At 37.5% G+C, this 22,964-nt stretch overlaps 1 protein-coding gene across 1 annotated transcript in view; it reads left to right on the top strand.

Annotated features, from left to right (window-relative positions):
- Window positions 1-22,964, top strand: part of ITGA1 (integrin subunit alpha 1) — a 165,929-nt gene that overhangs the window by 58,142 nt on the left and 84,823 nt on the right. Inside the window, exons 3-6 of the mRNA XM_045815312.2 lie at window positions 15,662-15,774; window positions 18,385-18,473; window positions 18,583-18,694; window positions 19,313-19,440. Of these exons, the coding sequence (XP_045671268.2) occupies window positions 15,662-15,774; window positions 18,385-18,473; window positions 18,583-18,694; window positions 19,313-19,440 (442 nt within the window). The remainder of the gene's footprint in view (window positions 1-15,661; window positions 15,775-18,384; window positions 18,474-18,582; window positions 18,695-19,312; window positions 19,441-22,964) is intronic.

The following is a 22,964-nucleotide window of genomic DNA, read 5'->3' as shown; positions in this document are numbered from 1 at the left end:
TTAAAGATTTTATTTATCCATTTGACAGAGAGAGAGACAACCAGTGAGAGAGGGAACACAAGCAGGGGAAGTGGAAGAGGAAGAGGCAGGCTCCCAGCAGAGGAGCCCGATGTGGGGCTTGATCCCAGAATGCTGGGATCACGCCCTGAGCGGAAGGCAGACGCTTAACAACTGTGTCACCCAGGCACCCCGATGAATAGATTTTTAAAATGTGACATATACATACAATTGAATATTATTCAGCCTGAAAAAAGAAGGAAATCTTGCTTCATGGACAACATGGGTAAACCTGGAGGACATTTTGCTAAGTGAGATAAGCCAGACACAGGACAAATACTACATGATCTCTCTTGTATAAGGAGTCTAAAATAGTCAAAGTCATAGAAGCAGCATGTAGAATGGTGGCTACCAGGAGCTGGGAGGAGGGAAAACAAGGAAGTATTAGTCAAAGGGTACAAAGTTTTAGTTATGCAAGATGAACGAGTACTAGATAGTGACTGTACAGCATACTGCCCGTAGTTAACAATACTGTATTGTATACTTAAAAATTTACTAAGAAGGTAGATCTTATTCAAGTAATTATGCCTATATAATAAGCCCTAGTAAAAACTCTGGACACTGAAGCTTGAGTGAGCTTCTTGCACACTGATGGGCTGGAAGGGTGTTGTGTCCTGAAAACACAGAAACTTCACATTTGGGACCCTCACAGACCCTGTACTATGGTGTCTTTTTGGTGTCTTGTCCTAATTTGTATCCTATTATAATAAACTATAATCAGAAGTATTAAAAAATAAGGTGGATCTTATGTTAAGTGTTTTTATCATGAAATAATAACAATAACTAAAGAGGGTTGGAGGAAACTTTTAGAATCAATAGATATGTTTATGGTATAGACTGTGGTGATGGTGTTATAGGTGTATACTTCAAACTCATCAAGTTGTATACATTAAGTATATACAACTTGTAATATGTCAATCGTATTTCAATAAAGTATTTGGGTTTTTTTGGTTTTTGTAAGTGACTTCTGTAGGGAAATGTAACTACTTAGGGCCAGAGCTGAAAATAGAAGTCATGTCTCTCCACTCCCAGTCTGGTGCTTTTTTGTTTATTAGAACTATATTAAAAAGTAAATGCTGATAATAACTATCTTTGCAGTTTGAGTTTACATGTTAATATACATGTGAGAATTTGTGAGCATTTGAATGTATAAGGATGTCAGATAATTTAATTCCATTTTGACATTCCATATTTACAATGATTTTATATAAGAGGTGTGAAAAATCAGAACAACAAAAGCAATGTGGCCAACTGAATTTAAAAGTAAGCAAACTACAAAAATCTAAATGTCTAAACCTTTAAGGATGGCATAGTAGCAGCGTATAGTTCTAAAGAGATCCAGGCACTGGTAATGTAAAATAAATTTTAGTAACATGTTTGGATATTCTGTAAGTGTTTATAAAATCAGATAGGATGCAGACTTACTTTAAGAAATGGACTATGGAATAATTGACATATTTGGGAGAACATGGATTTTGTTACTCAGTTTTTCTCCAAAGGCGGGTACCTTTATAAATCATATTTACTACTCAGGTTTTGGAAGCTCATCAACCTCAGATTTTTAAAAAATCACCCTGACCCATACTACATCTTGGCTAAATTTTGCCTAAAGAAGGAATACTTGTTGGTCCGTTACAAGTGCAGTCTGTGCATTTGAAAAAATTACTTTAATTCTTCGGAAAGAAAAAAAAGTTAACAAAAAAGGCAGCCTTATGCCTCCTTTACCTTTCAGAAGTTTACTGTGAAGTGTAATTTACTTTATATCTTTGGCTCAGAAACCACATGTTTTCTCAGTAGCAGAACACATTATACCTCTGATTAAGATCAGCCGTTGTTCATTGTGGCTGGCATGAGCTGAAACATCCAAGTAATTGCAATGTGGTTCAGGAAAATTCACAAAGAACACAATTAGTTTAATAATTTTGCTTTGAAGAGAAGAAACTTAAATGTGCTCAACATTGCACAAGCTTTCCAGATTTAGCGGTAATCACCATTATGGCAGACTTTCCACCAAATGGGAAAATATGAGATGTTGTCTTGGGGCTTTCCACTCTGTGGCTCTTTCACTTCATTCCTTTTATACATGTATCAACCCTTTTAACTGCTGTTCCAGCAGCCATTCTTGGGGTTCAGTGACTTCAGTGGGACTGCCTCTCAAAGTGGGTTTTCATGATGCAGATACCTCCCTAGTCAATCCTCCACCCCATATGTATCAAAATATGTTGGCTTCCTGCCTTTTCCCTAGAGGACCCTGCTTTATGCCAAGTAAAGTTTACCAGTGAACTCATGTGATTGATGCTCTGTTTCCAATGTATGTGTGTTTTAAGTAAGGTCTATTCAAGCTTGGGGTAAAAAGACTTCTCAAAGGTTCTATCACATTTTCTCTTACAATTTTAATATAATATTTATTTTCCATTGTTTATAGTATCTTTTGAAGTTGAAATTTCCTCCTTGCTAAACTTGTCATTTCTTTGGCTCACCTCATTTCCACCCCTATACCTTTCATGACCGAAAGTACTGCAGCTAATGGGGCCACTATGTAATTTTATTCTCCAACATGACCAAACACTCCATTCATTTGGGGGGAAAAAAAAAGGCTGACTGGCGGGGGTACTTGGCACTCTGGTAGTGACTTTGGCTTGGACATCAAAAAAGAGTTAGGTGAAAAGAGTGCTCATGAAATAATGTAAATATGAGAGAACAATCTCTAGAAAACTATCTTTTACAGAGGAAAAAACATAAATATGAAGTAGAGGAGTCACAGAACAGCCACTCTTCAAATAAGTAAAGTAATGGTCATAATGACAAGAATGACTATTATGAATAGCAAACATTTCTCAGGTTATTAAATTTTATTATGACTAGAGCTTTTTCATGGAGAAGAACAGAATATAGGATGAACTTTTAGAATGAGTGAATGAGAATCAGAATTAGTCATTTTAGAATGAGCGTAGAGAGAGTTAGAATTAGTCATTATAGAATGAGTATAGAAAAGAATCATTTCTCTCACTTTGATGATCTTTGAGTTCATCAGGTGTTTCTCTAGAGATCAATAATGAGATCTAGAACATTCTTTAATCTTCTTAATCTGCACACAAATCTTTGCAATAGTGCCATAGAAAAATCAAAAATCTAATAGAAATAAAATGTAATGAGTTAAAGCAAACTTGCATTAAAATTTGAAATAACAATATCCATAGTTCATGACACAATGTGTCTTGGGTCTTCACAGTGACCATGTGGGTTTGAGCAGATATCATTGTTACCATCCTCATTTTCTAGACAGGAAACTAGGACTCAGAGAATGAACTGCCAAGGGTTTAATATAGCAAGTATGTGCCAGGGCCAGGACATGGAACACCAACCTTCTGACTTTCAGCTAATTCTGTCCTGTAACAACAAGTATTCTCTGGAACCTTGACCTGTGGAAATGCCTCCTGTGTCATGCCAAAGGCATATATGACATTCTGCTTAAGCAAAATATTCAGCCTTTAAAATGGAAAAGAAGACTTCACAATTAGGACCTCTTAGCTGGTCACATGAGTCATAAATTCCCAGGTCTGTCTTATTCAGATTCTTAGAGCATCTGATACAATCATTAATTCAGTCACTTAGTAAATACTTACTGAATGCCTATTTTGTTTCTGGCACTGTTATAGGCCATTAAGGGTATATGAGTGGACAAAATAGATGAAAATTCCTGCTATTGTGATGGTTGTATTCTACTGGGGAAGGAGGGAACAAAAAATAAATGATAAATGTAATAAACAGGTAAGTTATATCAGATGTCAGAATGTGATAGTATTTGAGAAAAAAGAGCAAGATAATGGGGATTGAGAATGCTGGAAATTCCTGAAATTCCATAAAGACTATGCTGATACTTTTCTAGGATCTTGTTATTTTTATGCAGCTTGGGAAAAGTGAGACTGACTTCAGATTAAGTAGTAAATATATGTATTTTCCAGAGCTGCGAGCTTGATGTCAGAACAAATAGCTTCTAGGAAAACACATGAAATTGTTTTAGATCATATTCTTACTAACCCATTCTTTATCACTCATCCCAACTCTCGTGCTCCCTGTCTCAATCCTGGACTACTACACTACTGTTTTCTGAGCTGTCACACCTCAGGGCTTCCTTATCCAGAATATGCAATAGGCCATGGCTCCAGTTGCTATTTCAGGTTATTTCCAGGGATCACCCTACTGTAGGGGCCTTCTATTGCCCTAGAAATCAAATATAAACTACAGAGCCTTTCCTTTAAAGTCAGCTGCGTGCCACTCTCAACTTCCCTGCTCCAGTTTATACAGAAACTCTACACTGTGTTCCCACCACCTTCTCATTACCCTCATTTACAGCCCTCGCTCTCCTGTTTTCAAATTTTGCCTGGGCTCCGCACTCTCTTCTCTCCTGTTTTAGAAGTCACAGTAACTTTTCTATTAACATGCCATTCAGAACTCACTTTTCATCAATTATCCTAGATTTTCCCCAGTTAATGGTACATGTGTTCTAAACTAAGCAGTACTCTTCTACACACTTATAGCTTGTCCATTTGGATGATGGAATCTTAGAATTGGAAGGATCTTTGGAGGCCTATCTTACATCTATAGTAGAAACAACTTCCAAAACATCCCTGACCTCATTTGGGCCTGAGGGGCTGCCTGACTGGCCTACATAGGCCCTGTCAGTTTAAATCTAAATTAAATCTCCGCAAGCCCACCACCCAACTATCTCTCTCCCTAAATCTCATGAGATGGCTATTGCTACTATTTTCAAAGAAGAAGGAAGGGAGGGAGGGGTCCTAGATTAAAACTTTATCCTCCCTTCCTGTTTCAGGTAGCTCTTGGTATATAATAAATCATCTCAAAGCTCAGTGAGCTCAAACAATATTTTTTATTACTTCTCAAGATTTTGAGGATGGCATAGGTGTTTCCCTGCTACCTGGGGAACTGCATGAATGCTCATCTGGTAACTCACTTGGGGCTGGAGGGTCTAAGATGGTTTAACTCATATGCCTGGCTGTTCATGCTGTTGGCTCAAGCACTGCTTCTCCCCCATGTGGCCTCTCATCCTTCTGGATGGGCTACTTCACAGCATGTGATCTCAGATTTCCAAAAGAGTGAAGGGGAATGTAATGCATTTTTTTAAATTATTGAAGTATAGTTGACATACAATGTTACATTAGCTTTAGGTGTACAATGTATTGATTTGACAATTCTATATATTACTCAAGCCTCAGGAGTCACAGTGCCATTTCTGCTGCCTTCTATTTATCAAGTAAGTCCCAGTTTGAGAGCAGGAAAAACAGATTCTGCCTTAGTGAAGGACAGTGAAAGACAATGTCACATTACAAAGAATGCAAAAAATTTCTAAGCCATCTACTACAGTTTCAAACCTCTGGATACTGGGGCACCCAGATCCCTGCCTAGGGAATCAGTGTCCTTTCCTCATGTTTAAGACAAATTTGTCCTTCTGGATCCACCCCTTCTACTAGCTCAGGGGCTCTACTTACTCTTCTGTAATATTAGCCTTTCTCTTTTTTTTTTTTTTTAAAGATTTTATTTATTTATGTGACAGAGAGACAGCCAGCGAAGAGAGGGAACACAGCAGGGGAGAGGGAGAGGAAGAAGCAGGCTCCCAGCGGAGGAGCCCGATGTGGGACTCGATCCCGGAACACCGGGATCACGCCCTGAGCCGAAGGCAGACGCTTAACGACTGCGCTACTCAAGCGCCCCCTTAGCCTTTCTCTTGTCACCAGTTCTTTCTCAACATCATTTATCAATATACAGATGCTTTCCATAATAAAATTAAACTCACCTCAAACCCTTGATGGTTTGCCTGGAAAAAAAAAAAAGCCCATACGTATTGGCATGGCCCATCTCCCTCTTTTTTAGCCAAATGTCTTGATATGAAGTCTGCTCTTTACTCATGCCTCACATTTTTATATTCTTTCCTCTTTGGCTTTTTGATACCACTTTCCTGATTCTCTCTGTCCTTCTCTGGACACTCCTACCACTTTTCTTACTTTGCTCATTAAAATCTTAAGTGTTATTTTTTCCTTCAGCTCTCTTCTTAATTTGTACTCTCTCAAGGCAGTAGTATTTACTCTTAGGGCCTCAACCATGCTCAGAGCATGCTCATATATGTTTTACGTGGTTTCTGAGATGGTCACCAGCAAGACTGAGTCCAGAGGCCTGCAGAAGTAACCCATTATCAATGCACTCTATTGGCCTTTCTTTATCATTTTCCCCGCCTCCACATTTGTGTGTACTTAGAATTGCCTCCCCAAAATCTACCTGCACCAAAGTCCTTGTCTAGGGTCTGCTTTTGGGGGAACCCAAAGTAAAAGCTTATATTCTAACTATTTGTAGAATTGGTTCTCCCTTCCTCTCCAATTCCTAAATTCAGATCCTCTTTTCTTGTCTGGGTCTAGAAACTCTTACCTTTACTCTCTGAGTCTAATTTGCCGCTTTCCCAATATATTCATGACACTGCAAGCAAATAAGCTCTATAAAGCATTTGATCATGTCACATCCTTCTTTAAAAGCATTGGTGGTTCCCAACTCTCCCCTCCATATAATAACCCCAAAGTTCTTAAACTGGACCATAGGAACATTCCTGATCTGGACACTATTTAGCTTGACAGGCTCCCCTTCTATTCCAGCTACCCTGAGCTACTTGAATTTACCAAAGAAGCTATTTCTTCTTGCTTCTAAGACCTTGCTAAAGTTGCACCAAGTTGTGATCTATTCAGTATTATAATAGTCCATTTATAGTTCTGCTTCCCCACTAAGTTTTAAGCAACCTAAAAAAAATTGTGTTTTATTCATTTCATATCCCCAGGGCCTGGTGTACATGCTGGGCTTATAAAATGTTCTTAATAAACATTACTCAATCTGTCTAGCCTCAACTTAAATATTTTCCATAATAGTAGGCTCACTACTTTTCTCTAAACTGTCTTAACTATAAAACTAATTTAATTAATCACATTACAAAAAGCTTTGAAAATATTGGGGAAAGAACACTAACCACAACTTCCTTAATATAATTTTTTTTATGAACTCCCTTTTAATCTATGTTTTACATAGATAGAGTAGTTCCATTTTACAGATGAAGAAACTAAGACACAGAGGGTAAGTGATTTGTCCTAAATCATACAACTAAGAAAATGACAAAGCCATGATTTGAATGCATGAAGTCTGGCTCCAAAGTTCATGCTGTATTTAGTGGAGAGGATTAAATTACTTAGTATATGGAAAGCACTTAGAGGAGTATATGGCACAAGGTATAGACTTAGTAAGTGTCGGCTATTATTGTCATTGCTATTATGATGAGTACATTCAATATAGTTTGGTATCATCCACTTTGAATTGTCATAGGTTTTCACTAAATGAGGTAGATTTTTACTTTGAATTAGATCATAAGTGATTTTAATACCACCATGCAATCTTACTATTATTCTTTATGACTGCAATATTCTATAGAATGGCCCTGCAATAATTAATTAGTTCTTGCTGTTGACTATATCTCTTTTCATCTTTCATATTATATATAACACTATGAGCATTATTTTTATGCATTAAGCTTTTTCCCTTAATTTAGGCCATTTTTTTAGGATAGATTTCCAGAAGTAAAGGTTTAAACAATTTTATGGTGATTTAGGCATATCAAAAATGGCTTTACAAAGGCATTATATCATAGCTATGTTTTAGTGAATCTGTTCAACAATTCAATATTTGCATGTTATAAAACATTTTCATTAATACTAGCTTTACCCAAAGGACTTACACGAAATAAATCCCATTTCTTTTCAATATGAGAGACTTTAAAATATTTAGATTTTTTTAAAAATATATGCTGTTAGCACCTACACTCCTATGGAACCTCTCAACTCTCCTTCAGATATTTTTTTTTATGCTAAACATCCCCAACTTTCCTCAAGCATCTCTGATCTGAGAAAATTACCAGGCACTTAACCATCTGAGTCATAACTCCTAAATACATTCCATTGTGCCTACGTCTCTCTTAATTTGGAGATTACAGACATGGTCTGAGAGTGCAGAGCACAGAGGGGTGATCACTTTCCTTGATCAGAGCATCTATTTCCAGCAATGCAGCCTAAGGTCACATTAGCATTTTTGATACTAAAATACACTGTTGGCTCATCTTTACTTGCTATCAACAAATCCGCTGTGTCTTTTTTACATGAACTCCTATTAAGTCAGATTGCCCACATCCTGTATTGATATAGATAATAGTATGCAGCTAAGTGAAGTTATTTACATACGTTCATATTAAATTTTAACTAGTTTCTTAAGTTTCTTTTATTTAAATTTTTTATTATGTTATGTTAGTCACCATACAGTACATCATTAGTTTTTGATGTAGTGTTCCAGGATTCATTGTTTGCGTATAACACCCAGTGCTCCATGCAATATGAGCCCTCCTTAATACCCTTCACAGGCCTATCCCAATCCCGCACCCCTCTCCCCTCTGAAGCCCTCAGTTTGTTTCCCAGAGTGCACACTCTCTCATGGTTCATTCACCCTTCTGTTTACCCGCCCTTCATTCTTCCCTTTCTTCTCCTACCGATCTTCCTACTTCTTATGTTCCATAAATGAGTGAAACCATATGATAATTGCCTTTCTCTGCTTGACTTATTTCGCTTAGCATAATCTCCTCCAGTGCCATCCATGTTCCTGCAAATGTTGCGTAATCGTTCTTTCTGATGGCTGAGTAATATTCCATTGTATATATGGACCACATCTTCTTAATCCATTCGTCTCTTGAAGGGCATCTCAGCTCCTTCCACAGTTTAGCTATTGTGGACAATGCTACTATGAACATTGGGGTGCATATGGCCCTTCTCTTCACTACATCTTTATCTTTGGGGTAAATACCCAGTAGTGCAATTGCTGGATCATAGGGTAGCTCTATTTTTAACTTTTTGAGGGACCTTCACACTGTTTTTCAACGTGGCTGTGCCAACTTGCATTCCCACCAACAGTGTAAGAGGGTTCCCCTTTCTCCACATCCTCTCCAACATTTGTTCTTTCTTGCCTTGTCAATTTTTGCCATTCTAACTGGCATGAGGTGGTATCTCAGTGTGGTTTTGATTTGAATTTCCCTGATGGCTAATGATTTTGAACATTCTTTTATGTGTCTGTTAGCCATTTGTATGTCTTCATTGGAAAAGTGTCTCTTCATATCTTTGGCCCATTATTTGATTTGATTATGTGTTTCCCAGGTATTGAGTTTGAGAAGTTCTTTATAGATCTTGGATACCAGCCTTTTATCTCTAGTGTCATTTGCAAATATCTTCTCCCATTCTGTGGGTTTTGCTGACTGTTTCCTTTGCTGTGCAGAAACTTTTTATATTGATGAAGTCCCAAAGTTCATTTTTGCTTTTGTTCTCCTTGCCTTCAGAGATGTGTCATGAAAGAAGTTGCTAGAGCCGATGTCGAAGAGTTTACAGCCTATGTTCTCCTCTATGATTTTGATGGATTGCTGTCTCACATCGAGGTCTTTTATCCATTTGGAGTTTATCTTTGTGTATGGTGTGAGAGAGTGGTCAAGTTTCATTCTTCTGTATATAGCTGTCCAATTTTCCCAGCACCATTTATTGAAGAGACTGTCTTTTTTCCACTGGACATTTTTTCCTGCTTTGTCAAAGATTAGTTGACCATAAAGTCAAGGGTCCATTTCTGGAGTCTCTATTCTGTTCCATTGGTCTATGTGTCTGTTTTTATGCCAGTACCATGCTGTCTTGGTGACCACAGCTTTGTAGTATAGCTTGAAATCAGGCAGTGTGATGCCCCCAGCTTTGTTTTTCTTTTTCAACATTTCCTTGGCGATTCAGGTTCTTTTCTGGTTCCACACAAATTTTAGGATTGTTTGTTCCAGCTCTTTGAAAAATGTCATTGGTATTTTGATCGGGATGGTGTTGAAAGTGTAGATTGCTCTGGGTAGCATCGACATTTTAACTATGTTTTTTCTTCCAATCCATAAGCATGGAATGTTTTCCATCTTTTTGGGTCTTCTTCAATGTCTTTCATCAGTGTTCTGTAGTTTCTAGAGTATAGATCCTTTACCTCTCTGGTTAAGTTTATTCTGAGATATCTTATGGTTTTTGGTGCTATTGTAAATGAAATTGATTTCCTAATTTCTCTTTCTTCAGTGTCATCATTCGTGTATAGAAATGCAACTGATTTCTGAGCATTGATTTTGTATCCTGCCACATTACTGAATTGTTCTATAAATTCTAGTAATTTGGGGGTGGAGTCTGTTGGGTTTTCCATATACAGTATCATGTCATCTGTAAAGACAGACAGTTTGACTTCTTCTTTGCCAATTTGAATACCTTTTATTTGTTTTTGTTTTCTGGTTACTGTTGCTAGGCCTTCTAATACTATGCTGAACAATAATGGCAAGAGTGGGCATCCTTGTCGTGTTCCTGATCTTAAGGGAAAGGGTTTCAGCTTTCCCCGTTGAAAATGATATTCGCTGTAGGCTTTTCATAAATGGTTTTTATGAGATTGAGGAATGTACCCTCTATCCCTACACTCAGAAGGGTTTTAATCAGGAAAGGATGCTGTATTTTGTCAGATGCTTTTTCTGCATCAATTGAGAGGACCATATGGTTCTTGTCTATTCTCTTCTTAATGTGATCTATCACACTGATCAATTTGCGAATGTTGAACCACCCTTGCATTCCAGGGATGAATCCCACTTGGTCGTGATGGATAACCCTTTTAATGTGCTATTGGATCCTATTAGCTAGAATCTTGTTGAGAATTTTGGCATCATATTTATCAGGGATATTGGTCTGTAATTCTCCTTTTGGATGGGGTCTTTGCCTGGTTTGGGGATCAAGGTAATGCTGGCCTCATAAAATGAGTTTGGTAGTTTTCCTTCTGTTTCTATTTTTTGAAACAGCTTCAGGAGAATAGGTATTATCTCTTCTTTGAATGTTTGGTAGAATTCCCCAGGGAATCCACCAGGCCCCGGACTCTTGTTTTGGGGAGGTTTTTTTATCACTAATTCAATCTCTTCATGATTAATTGATCTGTTTAGATAATCAATTTCATCCCGTTTCAGTCTTGGTAGTTCATAGGTTTCCAGGAAGGCATCCATTTCTTCCAGGTCTTTTAATTTATTGGCATATAGTTGTTGATAATAGTTTCTAATGATTGTTTCTATTTCCTTGGTGTTGGTCGTGATCTCTGCCCTTTCATTCACAATTTTATTAATTTGGGTCCTTTCTCTATTCTTTTGAATAAGTCTGTCCAGTGGCTTATTGACCTTATTAATTCTTTTAAAGAACCAGCTTCTAGTTTTGTTGATCTGCTCCACTGTGTTCCTGGTTTCTAATTCATTGATCTCTGCTCTAATCTTAATCAATTGTCTTGTGTGTGGGTTAGGCCTATTCTTCTGTTCCATTTTCAGCTTCTTAAGGTGAGAATATAAGGACTGCATTTTAGATTGTTCTATTCTTTTGAGTGAGTTTTGGACGGCTATGTATTTTCCCCTTAGGACAGCCTTTACAGTGTCCCATAGGTTTTGGACTGATGTGTTTTTGTTTTCATTGGTTGCCATAAATTGCTTCAGTTCTTCTTTAATTCCCTGGTTTACCCAATCATTCTTTCTGTTTTTAATGTTTTTTTTATTATATTATGTTAGTCACCATACAGTACATCCCTGGTTTCCAATGTAAAGCTTGCAGGATGGTCCTTAGTTTCCAAGTGTTTGAGTTTCTTCCAAATTTTTCCTTGTGATTGAGTTCCAGTTTCAAAGCATTGTGGTCTGAGAATATGCAGGGAATAATCTCAGTCTTTTGGTATCGGTTGAGACCTGTTTTGTGACCCAGTATATGGTCTATTCTGGAGAAAGTTCCATGTGCATTCAAAAAGAATGAGTATTCTGTTGTTCTAGGGTGTAGTGTTCTGTATATATCTATGTGGTCCATCTGGTCCAGTATATCATTCAAAGCTCTAGTTTCTTTGTTGATTTTCTGCTTAGATGATCTGTCTATTGCTGAGAGTGGAGTGTTGAGGTCCCCTTCTATTAACATATTATTATCTATATGTCTCTTTATTCTGATTAAGAGTTGGCTTGTGTATCTGGCTGCTCCCCTGTTGGGGGCATAGATATTTATAATTGTTAGATCCTCTTGTTGGATACACCCTTTAAGAGTAATATAGTGTCCTTCTGTATCTCTAACTACAGTCTTTAGCTTAAAATCTAATCTGTCTGATATGAGAATTACTACCCCAGCTTTCTTTTGAAGTCTGTTGGCATAAAAAATGGTTCTCCATCCCTTTACTTTCAGTCTGGATGTATCTTTAGGTTCAAAATGAATCTGTTGTAGACAGAATATGGATGGGTCATGTCTTTTTATCCAGCCTGCACCCCTGTGGCATTTTATGGGAGCATTTAGGCCATTCACACTGAGAGTAATTATTGAGAGATATGATTTTAATGTTGTCATGTTGCCTGTGAAGTCTTTGTTTCTATAGATTGTAAATTTCTGTTCTGTATCACTCTTAGGGTCTTTTTACTTTTGTAAAACCCCCCTTAACATTTCTTGTAGGGCTGGCTTGGTGGTCACATATTCTTTCAGTTTCTGCCAGTCTTGGAAGCTCCTTGTCTCTCCATCCATTCTGAACGACAGCCTTGCTGGATACAGTATCCTTGGCTGCATGTTCTTCTCACTTAGTGCTCTGAATATGTCTTGCCAGCTTTTTCTGGCTTGCCAGGTCTCTGTAGACAAGTGTGACATTATTCTGATGTTCCTCCCTCTGTACATGAGGACTCTCTTCCTCCTTGCTGCTTTCAAGATTGTTTCCTTGGATCTAAGATTTGTGAATTGTACTATTTTGTGACATGGTGTCAGTCTGTTCTCATTGATCTTGGGAGGGGTCCTCTCTGCCTCTTGGACATGAATCCTTGTTTCCTTTGCCAGATTAGGGAAGTTCTCAGCTACAATTTGTTCAAATATCTCTTGTAGACCTCTTTTTTTCTCCACCCCCTCGGGGATGCTGATGATTCTGACATTGGAACGTTTCATTGAGTTAGTAATCTCCCATAGTTTTTTTTCTTGAAAGTGGAGTTTTTTAAGCTATGTTTCTTTTCTTTCTTTTCTATCATCTCATTCTCTAACTCACTAATTCATTCTTCTGCTTTGTTTACCCTGGCCATCAAAGCATCCAGTTTAGACTGCACTTGATTCATAGCATTCTTAACTTCCACCGGATTCATTCTCATTTCCATCCTTAGAGTTTCTATATTTTCGTTAATATTTTTGTTAATAATTTTTTCAAACCTACACATCATCTTGACCATTGTTACTCTGAAATCCATTTCTGACAATTTGGTTATATCCATATCCATTAGTTCTGTGCCAGAGGCCACAGTCTCTGTTTCTTTCCTTTGTTGGGGGTTCCTCCTCCTTGTCATTCTGATGAGGAGTGGTTGCAGGGATGTACAGAGCCCAAATTATTGACCAGTACCCAAGCAAGATGCACTTGTTTTATAGGGACCTTAGGGATGTGGGCTTCTTGTTTTTTCAGCCTGCCTTCTGGGGGAGGGGCCTGCTGTGCTGATACTCAGGCAACCTGTTTGGGTGGAGTTGCCCTGTCCCCTGTTGGGGGGGGGGGGGATGGGCACAGTGAGAACTGGTTTTTCCAGGTTTTAGTTCTCTGGGGGCTTTCCCTGGTGACTTTCTTTGACTCTTTGGAGGGTCAGAGCAGCAGTGACTATATTCACACCTCTGTCTCAGAACAGAGAGATCGCAATCTGCTCTTCACTGAGCTCTCCTGGCCACTCTAACTCCCTTTCTGTCAGTGCTGCTAAAAACCCACAGCTTCCCAAGTTGTGCTCCCCATGGCCGTTCTCCCAGTCCTTGCTCCCAGGGCCAGCAAGTCTCTGCCCTTTGTGCTTCTAAAACTGCCAGCTGCCCCCACTTCCCACATGTGCTCCCGAGCTCCCGGTTTCAGTCCGGTTTACGCTCGCACTCAGGAGCTCTGGTTTCAGTCTGGTTTGAGTGCGCGCTCCCGAGCTCCCGGTCTAAGTCTGGATCGTGAAGGCGCTGCCAAACTCCTGGTTTCAGTCTGGTTTCCCAGTGGCTACCGGTCCGCGAGTCCAGCCCACTCCTCAGTGCAGGGGGCTACTGCTCCCCAGTGCTGCAGCTGGGCGGCTCCCTCCCCCTTCCATTTATCTTCCAATATCTGTGCACAGATTCACAGCTCCGGGCTTAGTACCTCAATACCCAGCGCTGGAGTTGTTCGTCTGTAGAGATCCAGATGTATCTTCTTACGTCTCAGGCTGATTTCGTGGGTGTTCAGGATCATCTGGTAGATATCCAGCTCGATTAAGGGGACCAGCTGAAATAGGGTCCCCTACTCCTCTGCCATCTTTTTTCCTCTCCTGGCTGCCATTTTGAACAGTGCGGGTGGAAAGTAAAGTCCGTCAGAGAGGTACAGTCTACTATTTTACTATTTCACTCCCAAAATGTTTTAGTAAGTGACTCATCAAGAGATGGAAATGTAATCTGTTGTGTTCAACAAGAGCCCCAAGACTCTTTCACTGAAAATAAAGAGATAAATAATCTACTGAAAACAGGACGGAGTCATTAAGATTTATCAGGCATTTTCCTTCCCTGGTTCAGACTCTTATCTGCTCTGCCCTGGCTGGGCTGCCTATTAAGTTTCTTATTCCAGAATGTTGAGACACTTCTGATTGCCCAAACAGATATATTGATTTACTTGATGCATAACTTTATGCTTTCTGTATCTTCACAAAAGTCATAAACAAATATATACGCTAAAACAGTCCTGAATACATTCAATGGCACGTAATTAGAGTCCTTCGGTACATAGTAAACATCATCTTTGTATGTAGATTTTCAGCCAACAATGAATCAGCAGCTGTGAATCCACCCATGTGCCTTAACACTCAACCACATTCATCCACCCTACTCCTGAAGATATCACAGGAAACTTTGTTAAATGGCTTCCTAGGACTAAAATACATCATGACTACATTTTTTCGTTAATTGTTATTTAAGTGATTCTATAATTCTGTCTAAAAAGAGAGTGAACGATTTTAACCTGGGTCTTATAACTATCCTTATTTTCTAAGTGATTACAAGCTAGTATATACTAATATTAAATCTTATGATAATCAAATATTTATGTTTGCTAACTTCTCTATGAAATTATCAGTTCCTCATAGGAAAAAGTCATTTGTATTTCCATGTATGTTTTATAAACTAACACAGCAGCAGGCTTAACCAATAATTATTATTTCAGCTCCCCAATAAAATATATAATAAAGTAATATGTAATAAAATAAATAAATTATACTGCAATCTCTCCTCTGTATATTTTATGGTGTTTAATACAAATCAGCCTGCAATTTGAAGACACTCAGCTTATTTTGAATAATATTGCATTACTAACTTATTTTGAATAATATTGCATTACTAACATAATCTATCTGATTATGTCTATGAGAATTACTGTCATTGTCTTAGAACTAGTCATAAAATAACTAAAATAAAATGTTTCCTTTTACTCAAAAATGTTAATTGAGTTATTTAACTTCCAGGGTGCTTGTTGGTTCTCCTTCAGTTGGTCAACCCAAGAACAGAACTGGTGATGTCTATAAGTGTCCAGTTGGGAGAGGCAAACCATTACCTTGCATAAAGTTGGATCTACCAGGTATGTAAAGTCAAAACGTTAAAGTCTGATCCTAAATTATATCCAGCATTCTCATTCAAAATAAATTTTAACTGAAGAAAAGATTAAAAGAATATATAAACATTCTTCAGTTCTTATCATTCAGATTCACATAAAATGACATTTTGATTGTCTGTCCTTCATTTGCTTTAGAATTCATGATAAAATATCCATAGATTTAGAAATAAAAGACCTTTCCAAATAACCCCACCCATTACATTGCCTCCACAAAATTTATCTGTATCTTTTTTAAAAAGAAAATAGCACAGGAATTGTAATACATAAATTTTTTTGAGGAGAATAGCACAAGGTAAATTTATATAGAAATAGATATGTTGGGGCGCCTGGGTGCCACAGCGGTTAAGCGTCTGCCTTCAGCTCAGGGCGTGATCCCGGCGTTATGGGATCGAGCCCCACATCAGGCTCCTCCGCTATGAGCCTGCTTCTTCCTCTCCTACTCCCCCTGCTTGTGTTCCCTCTCTCACTGGTTGTCTCTATCTCTGTCAAATAAATAAATAAAATCTTTAAAAAAAAAAAAAACAGAAATAGATATGTTTGATAGAAATATCACTGTAATTCGAACATGACTAGAAAATCCCTACTAGAACTATCCAAGAATTAGAATCCTATCAGTGTTCTAAAAGTGTTAAATACCATTAAATTAATATATACTTTACAAGTTTAATTTCAATTCTTGTATTTTTCACTTCTCTTTTTTTCAATTTCCTATTTATTTATTATGAACATTTTTCCTTTACATTTATGAGCATAGTTACAATAGCTGCTTTAATATCCTTGCCTCATAATTATAACATCTGGAATATGTCAACATCACTTTCCATTTATTACCTTTCTCTTGAGGTTGAGTCACATTTTCCTGTTTTATCTTGTGTTTAGTAATTTTGGATTGTATCCTGGATTATACTTTTGAGTTTTAAGTGTGGAGATTCTAGATCTTTTATGTGTCTTTGAATAGTCTTAACTTTTTGTTTTAGCAGACAGTTTACTTGGCTGAACTCAATTTCCCGACTATAGTGGGAAGGAGTTAAAATCTCTATTCAGTTCTTTTAATTGTAGCTGAGCTGTTTGAAGTTTACCCTGCACATATACAGTTCAAATCCTTCAGATATTTGGACAGAATATGCATGTATATTTTGGAACTCTCTTTTTGTGGCTCTACTTTCCAAGATATACCCCCTCACTTTGCAGTTGCTGTCATTACTCCAGTTTCTGTCCTCTGTTTCTTCAAACTGTAAGACTTTGAGTTTTATTTGAGGTATAGCCAGTGACGAGGGACTTCCCTTGGGGGAAAACAAACACATAAACAAGAAACTCACCCAGTGTTAATCTTTTCTTACAAGTACATACTTGCCTTTAGTTTCTGTCTGCTTTTGGTTGCTTTCCAGTGCCTTCAGATGGTTGTTTCTTTTTTTTCTCCTTTTCCTAGAGTTATAGTTGTTATTTCAAAAGACTTGTTCTGATAGGAGCTGCTCTTTCATTACTGGTAACTGTAATAGAGTTTTAACATTAGCATGGAGATTTAACTACCTCAACAACAATGGAGAAGTTCCTGCTATAGTCCCTAATGTCCCAAGAATGCTCATCCTGGGTCAACCCTAGTATAAAAAACTCTAATCCAGATTATTCAAGACCAGTGTAGATAATAGCCCAGGTCCAGGTGCTTTCAAGGCAAACCAGATTAAACTCTGGGACAAAGACCACCGTCAGATTAGGAAGACCTTGGGACCATTCAGGAATCTCTGCTTCCATTCCCCACTTTAAGCTATATATGGTCTTAAGGTAGGAGAAACTTCTGTTCATGAACAGTGAGTTAAATCTTTCTTGCACCTGAGTTTTGTCACTTTCAAATATTTCAGCACTCTGCTAAGCAGAGTTTAGAAGATTTTGATTTTCCTGTCCAATCTTTTTTCAATATGAATAACTGGAACTTCTTGCCAATTTTGCCAGGTTGGCATGCTTAAAGACCCAACAGTCCTATCTGGAATATCAAATGGCATCCCTTCATTGTGTTTCTTTTCTCCAAATGTCCTGACCACTGCTCAGTCTTGCTCCAGTTTTCTTTGTTACCCTCATGTCCCCACGATGGTGAAATTAATGGTCATAAACTTATATTTGAGGGGTGTTTTTTTTTCTGCTCTACTACTCATTTTCCCTCTTGTCAGAAATCATGTTTTATCATTGGTTATTTATAACATATAGATATAACATGCAAGGTAGGTGTGTAAATTTACATTATAACTACAATATTATGAGATTAAATATTTTTTGTTTTAATTAACAAAAATGTGTGAAAGGCTATCCCACATTCTCTCATTGCCCCAGTAGTTCTGCATTCTTTTACAGTTCAGCAAAACTATTTGAGACAGTTATTCAGACAAAGTTTCTGGGACATAAGCCAGGTTTTCAGCCTTTGCTTGTTCATTATATTCCTTAATAATACTTTGAAGACTATTTAGTCGAATCAGAAGAAGAATGTGCTATGATATGAGCAAAGCAAATAGAATGTCTTAATGAGAAGACATTTAATTATACTTTGTTTTCCACCCTCATAACATTTTGTTCTATTTTTAGTTAATACATCAATTCCCAATGTCACGGAAGTAAAGGAGAACATGACATTTGGATCAACTTTAGTCACCAACCCAAACGGAGGGTTTCTGGTAAGAAAGCAAAGAGTTGGTTAATGAACCAGGAATGCTGTAATTGTAAGTCTTTAAAAAAAAATCTGTTATATAGTTTTTAATCTTGCGGTCTTTAATCTTTTAAAAGGCATGTGGCCCCCTATATGCCTATAGATGTGGACATTTGCATTACACAACTGGAATCTGTTCTGATGTCAGCCCCACATTTCAAGTCGTGAACTCCGTTGCTCCTGTACGAGGTACACATTTTATGCAATGTTCTTACATGTTTGAAAACTGTGAGCAATGAATGACACATATGTATACACAGGAGCATACCAAAAAGCTTGAAGTATTTTCTCAGCTACCAGCATTACCAATTTAGGTAAATGTTTGCTTTGCCGATATATAACCAAGCCCCACTGCTATTTTTGGAGCTGATTATTAGTGTAAATAACCTTTAACAGAGTCTTGTTTAAACATCATAGCTAAAGCTGCCACATTGTTTTTATTTAAAGAGTGAGTCTCTTTGAAGAAAGTAATCTCATTTGAAATACACACAGAATGAGAACAGTTATATAAAATTCATATTGAGGAAATTTCCAAAGATAACTCATACAATGTTGATTACAACTAAGTAGAGATGAGTTTTACTTGATAAGAATCCCAAACCAATTGGTATTGAATGTAGTAGTGTTTATCCCCTTTACTTTTCCTAAAACTATTTTTTCTGATTATAAAAGCAGTGTGTCCACTATGTAGACTGTCAGCTTATCTTTTAAAATGAGCTTACTTCAGCTATGAAAACACTCCATACACCTTCATACTATCTAAAAAGATAAACTCCAAATTTGCACTGTTGACTCCTTTTATTACAGAATGCAGCACCCAGCTGGACATAGTCATAGTGCTGGATGGCTCCAACAGTATTTACCCCTGGGAGAGTGTTACAGCTTTTTTAAATGACCTTCTTGAAAGAATGGATATTGGTCCTAAACAGACACAGGTATGTGACTATGCATTTTGACTTCTGTTGTTCTAAAGGTAAAAATGCATAGGTTTTTAATAATACAAAATACTCTGAAAATAAATTAATCAATAAAAATAATATTTGGGATGAATTTTATATTCTATATCTCTGAACTGGAAGACCCTGTTATTTTCTAAACAGAAAATATTATGAAATTGCCATCTCTAATGCTCTTGGAAAATATCCCCTATAAATGTCTGTAAAACCATAATTGTATTCTTACTTATAAGGTAAGTGTAGCCACCTTTGGTAATATCAGAGCAGCATTTCAGAATTTGTGGAAACTAATCTAACATCCCAAAGAACACATCACATTTCAATCTCTCATATTATACAAGTAAATTCATAAGTAACCACAGGATATCAGTTAAGGTCCATTTTTTCTCATATTTAGTAACTTATTTTCCTAAGTAAAAAGCACATGCTTCATGTTTTAGCTACAGTTAAGTTGAATAGTTTTTTTTTTTAAATTTCTCTCCATGAGTATCTATTTCTAAACACATCCCCTTTATTGCCATTAAGTGAAGTGAAACTTCTTGTGTGGCTCTCTCACTTTAGACACTGAGTTTGGGTTTAACTAATCTAATGTTTATTAAACTTATATGGTCATATGCCTTAAAATATGTAGACAACAGTGGATAACAGTCAAATTTCAGAGTGACGTCAGTGCCTTGAGAGGAGAAATTAACATGGGAGTGAGAGTCAACATGGTTGTTGCATGGTTTGGGGCTGCTGGAGAGCACAGGACACTTTAGGACTGCACATGCAGACTGATGTCTTTCCTTTTGTCTCTGAGAGCTCCACTTCTAGAGAAATTTCTGAGGCACTGACAAAGTGGTCTGACTGCATTAATGTTTGCCACACCCACACACAGTGTGGGACATAAACACACACAGATATTTGTGTGTGTGTATGACATGCTTGTATATGTTTCTGTATATGTATACCTGTAAATATATTTACACTTATATATAAAACGAATTTTTGCAAAAGGATGGTAGTAGAAGACTGCAAATTAGATGCAAACCTCAAAGTGAAAGGTCATATGACCATGTTCCAAGGCTGAATAGGTGAGAGCTAGGTAAGGGGTAAGGCTGTGAATATCCTACTGTACAATGAACATCTTGAAATCAGTATAAAATTATTTAAAGAAAATGGACATTTATGCATCACAAAATGTAAATTTTCCTGGACGCAAGTTTCTCATTTGCAATTAATCTTCCCAAGTGAATTACCGGAAGTTTGGAGAGGATATTATATTTCTTCTTGCTACAGGGCATAAGGCAGCCTGCATCCTTTAAAAGACCACTCCAGAATTGTGACTTGCTCCTCCATTTTTTTTTTCCCCTTCTGAGGACCTCTTTCATCCTTCTTTCCTCTCTTCCCCTAACCTTTCTCTCCTTGGTCAGTAAGATTTCGAAGAGCTATAAAATTAAAGCTTGGCAGAATTGTGGAGGTCATTTAGCCCCAAATCTCAATTTATGGAGAAGATGGGAGAGTCTAAGTAACTTGTTCAATGTTGCTTGCTTATTGATGAGAGATCAGAAACCATAGCTTTCAAAGTATAGTTGAGCTGTCTGTCCTCGCTGAGACCTCTACTTCTGGAGAGCTTTCAGAGCTGGTCCTAAATATTAGGTCTCTAGTCCTTTTCATTTCATCATGGCTGTCCCTGTCCTTCTGCAGCCAGCCCTGTGGCACTCTCTTCCCCGCACTGACACACCTGCCATGAGATGGCTGGACCGCAGCTTGGTCCTCTCTCATTGCCTTCCCCATGACGTGCTCTCTTCCCTTCCACTGTTTTGCCCAGCCCATTTGCTTCCTTATCCAGTCCTTTCTTTCCAAAGCTAAGAACAGTCTTGGAATATTTTTTAATTTCTAGTATTTGTTAGTCATCTGGAAATTTTATTTTACTTTTAAATTCACTTATCTGTTCCACCATAAAAAAATTGATTTATCTGTAGCTATTTGTGGACATTAGTGCAGCAGTGACATGTTTGAAATTGCTCCACAACTTCGAGAAGTAAATCTACAAGACTGTCAGAAAAATAATCACCGCTTCAGTGGGGATCTGTGCCAGTGACTCAGTTTTGTAAAGAAATAGATAACAATCAGTTGCTTATATGTCAACCCATTCTGCTGCAATTTTGATGTTTCTATCCACTAGAACTGTAATTAATTTTATATTTCTATAGTGAAACTCCTAATAGAGGAGCTATTCTGCCAGTCACCAGTGGAATTCTAGCCTGCCAGGGTGGCCTTTATAGAGTTGTATGTCTTTCTTGGGGGAAACAATCACTCTATTCAGAGGAATGGGGGCCAGCCCTTAAGGGTTCCGATGCTACCAGCGAATGGGAGGGAAATGAACATACTCTGAGGCAGAAGAGTCAGGTCACATATACTCAGGTCTAGGACACCATTCCACATGGGGAAAATTTCAGAATGCAACCCTGTGCACTGAGTCATTTGTGATATCTGACAACTTCACCCAACCTTCCTAAGGAGAGAGGAGCTTCTTAAATGGCTGAATTTTTATGTCACATTTTGCTTGTATAAGTCATTGTGAAGTTTAGCCATACTCCTGCATTCATTTACTCAAATGTTTTTCCTGAGGGTTTACAGTGTACCAGGCTCTGTGCTAGGGCTTGGATAATTGTGGAAATAAGACAGACACAGCCACCGCCCTCATAGGGCTTCTGTATAATGCGGTGTTTCTCCAAAACTGGCTCATAGAATTTCTTTTTCCAAATCCCTGAGGTGCTTGGACTGTACCCCAGATTTTCAGAATCGGAGTCTCTCAGGGTGGGGCTATAGAGCCTGCATTTTAAGTAAGTAAGCTACATGATTCTTAAACATGGTAAAGTTTGAGAAACAGGGGACTGATGCATTATTATATATTGATATGTATGTGTGTCTGCTGCCTCTCTAGATACAGACTTTATATCACCTTTTAATCCTTTTCAGTGGCCAGCCAGTGCTTTGCTATGATATAGTGGGCGCTTAATGAGACTCTGTTGAATAAATGTGTATATCATAATTAATGCTTTGAAAATTTTTTCTCTGATAGGTGGATGTTTAACGAGCAATTTTTTCTATAACTGACATTTTAATATTTTTTTAAGTGTATTACTTTATACTTTGGGCTTTAGTGTTTATACTTTAGTATTCTCTAATATTTTTCTATTTTGGCTTAAGTTGTATTGATGACTAGTTTCATAACTAATTCTCTAAATGAAATGGATTGAAAAGGACATATTTACTAAGCCATCAATTTTGCTGAACTGTATTTAATAGGGTTTTAAATGTAACACATTTAAACTCCCTTTAAAGTCTGACCTTCCTTCAGTGGATTCAGAAAAGAAATTTGTTTATAGAAACTTTGGAAAAATACTTCCTCTTTTAAAAAATGTGTATTGAAAAGCATGGTTATCTTTCATCTGGTCTTATAGTAATTCTCTCCAAAAACATAAATAATTTATTTTAACAACCATTTTTTTCCCTGA

This window comes from Ursus americanus, chromosome 15 (assembly GCF_024610735.1).
Source record: "Ursus americanus isolate L20-20 chromosome 15, mUrsAme1.1.p, whole genome shotgun sequence".
Taxonomy (NCBI): Eukaryota; Metazoa; Chordata; class Mammalia; order Carnivora; family Ursidae; genus Ursus; species Ursus americanus.
This window is presented reverse-complemented; position numbering and strand designations above follow the sequence as displayed.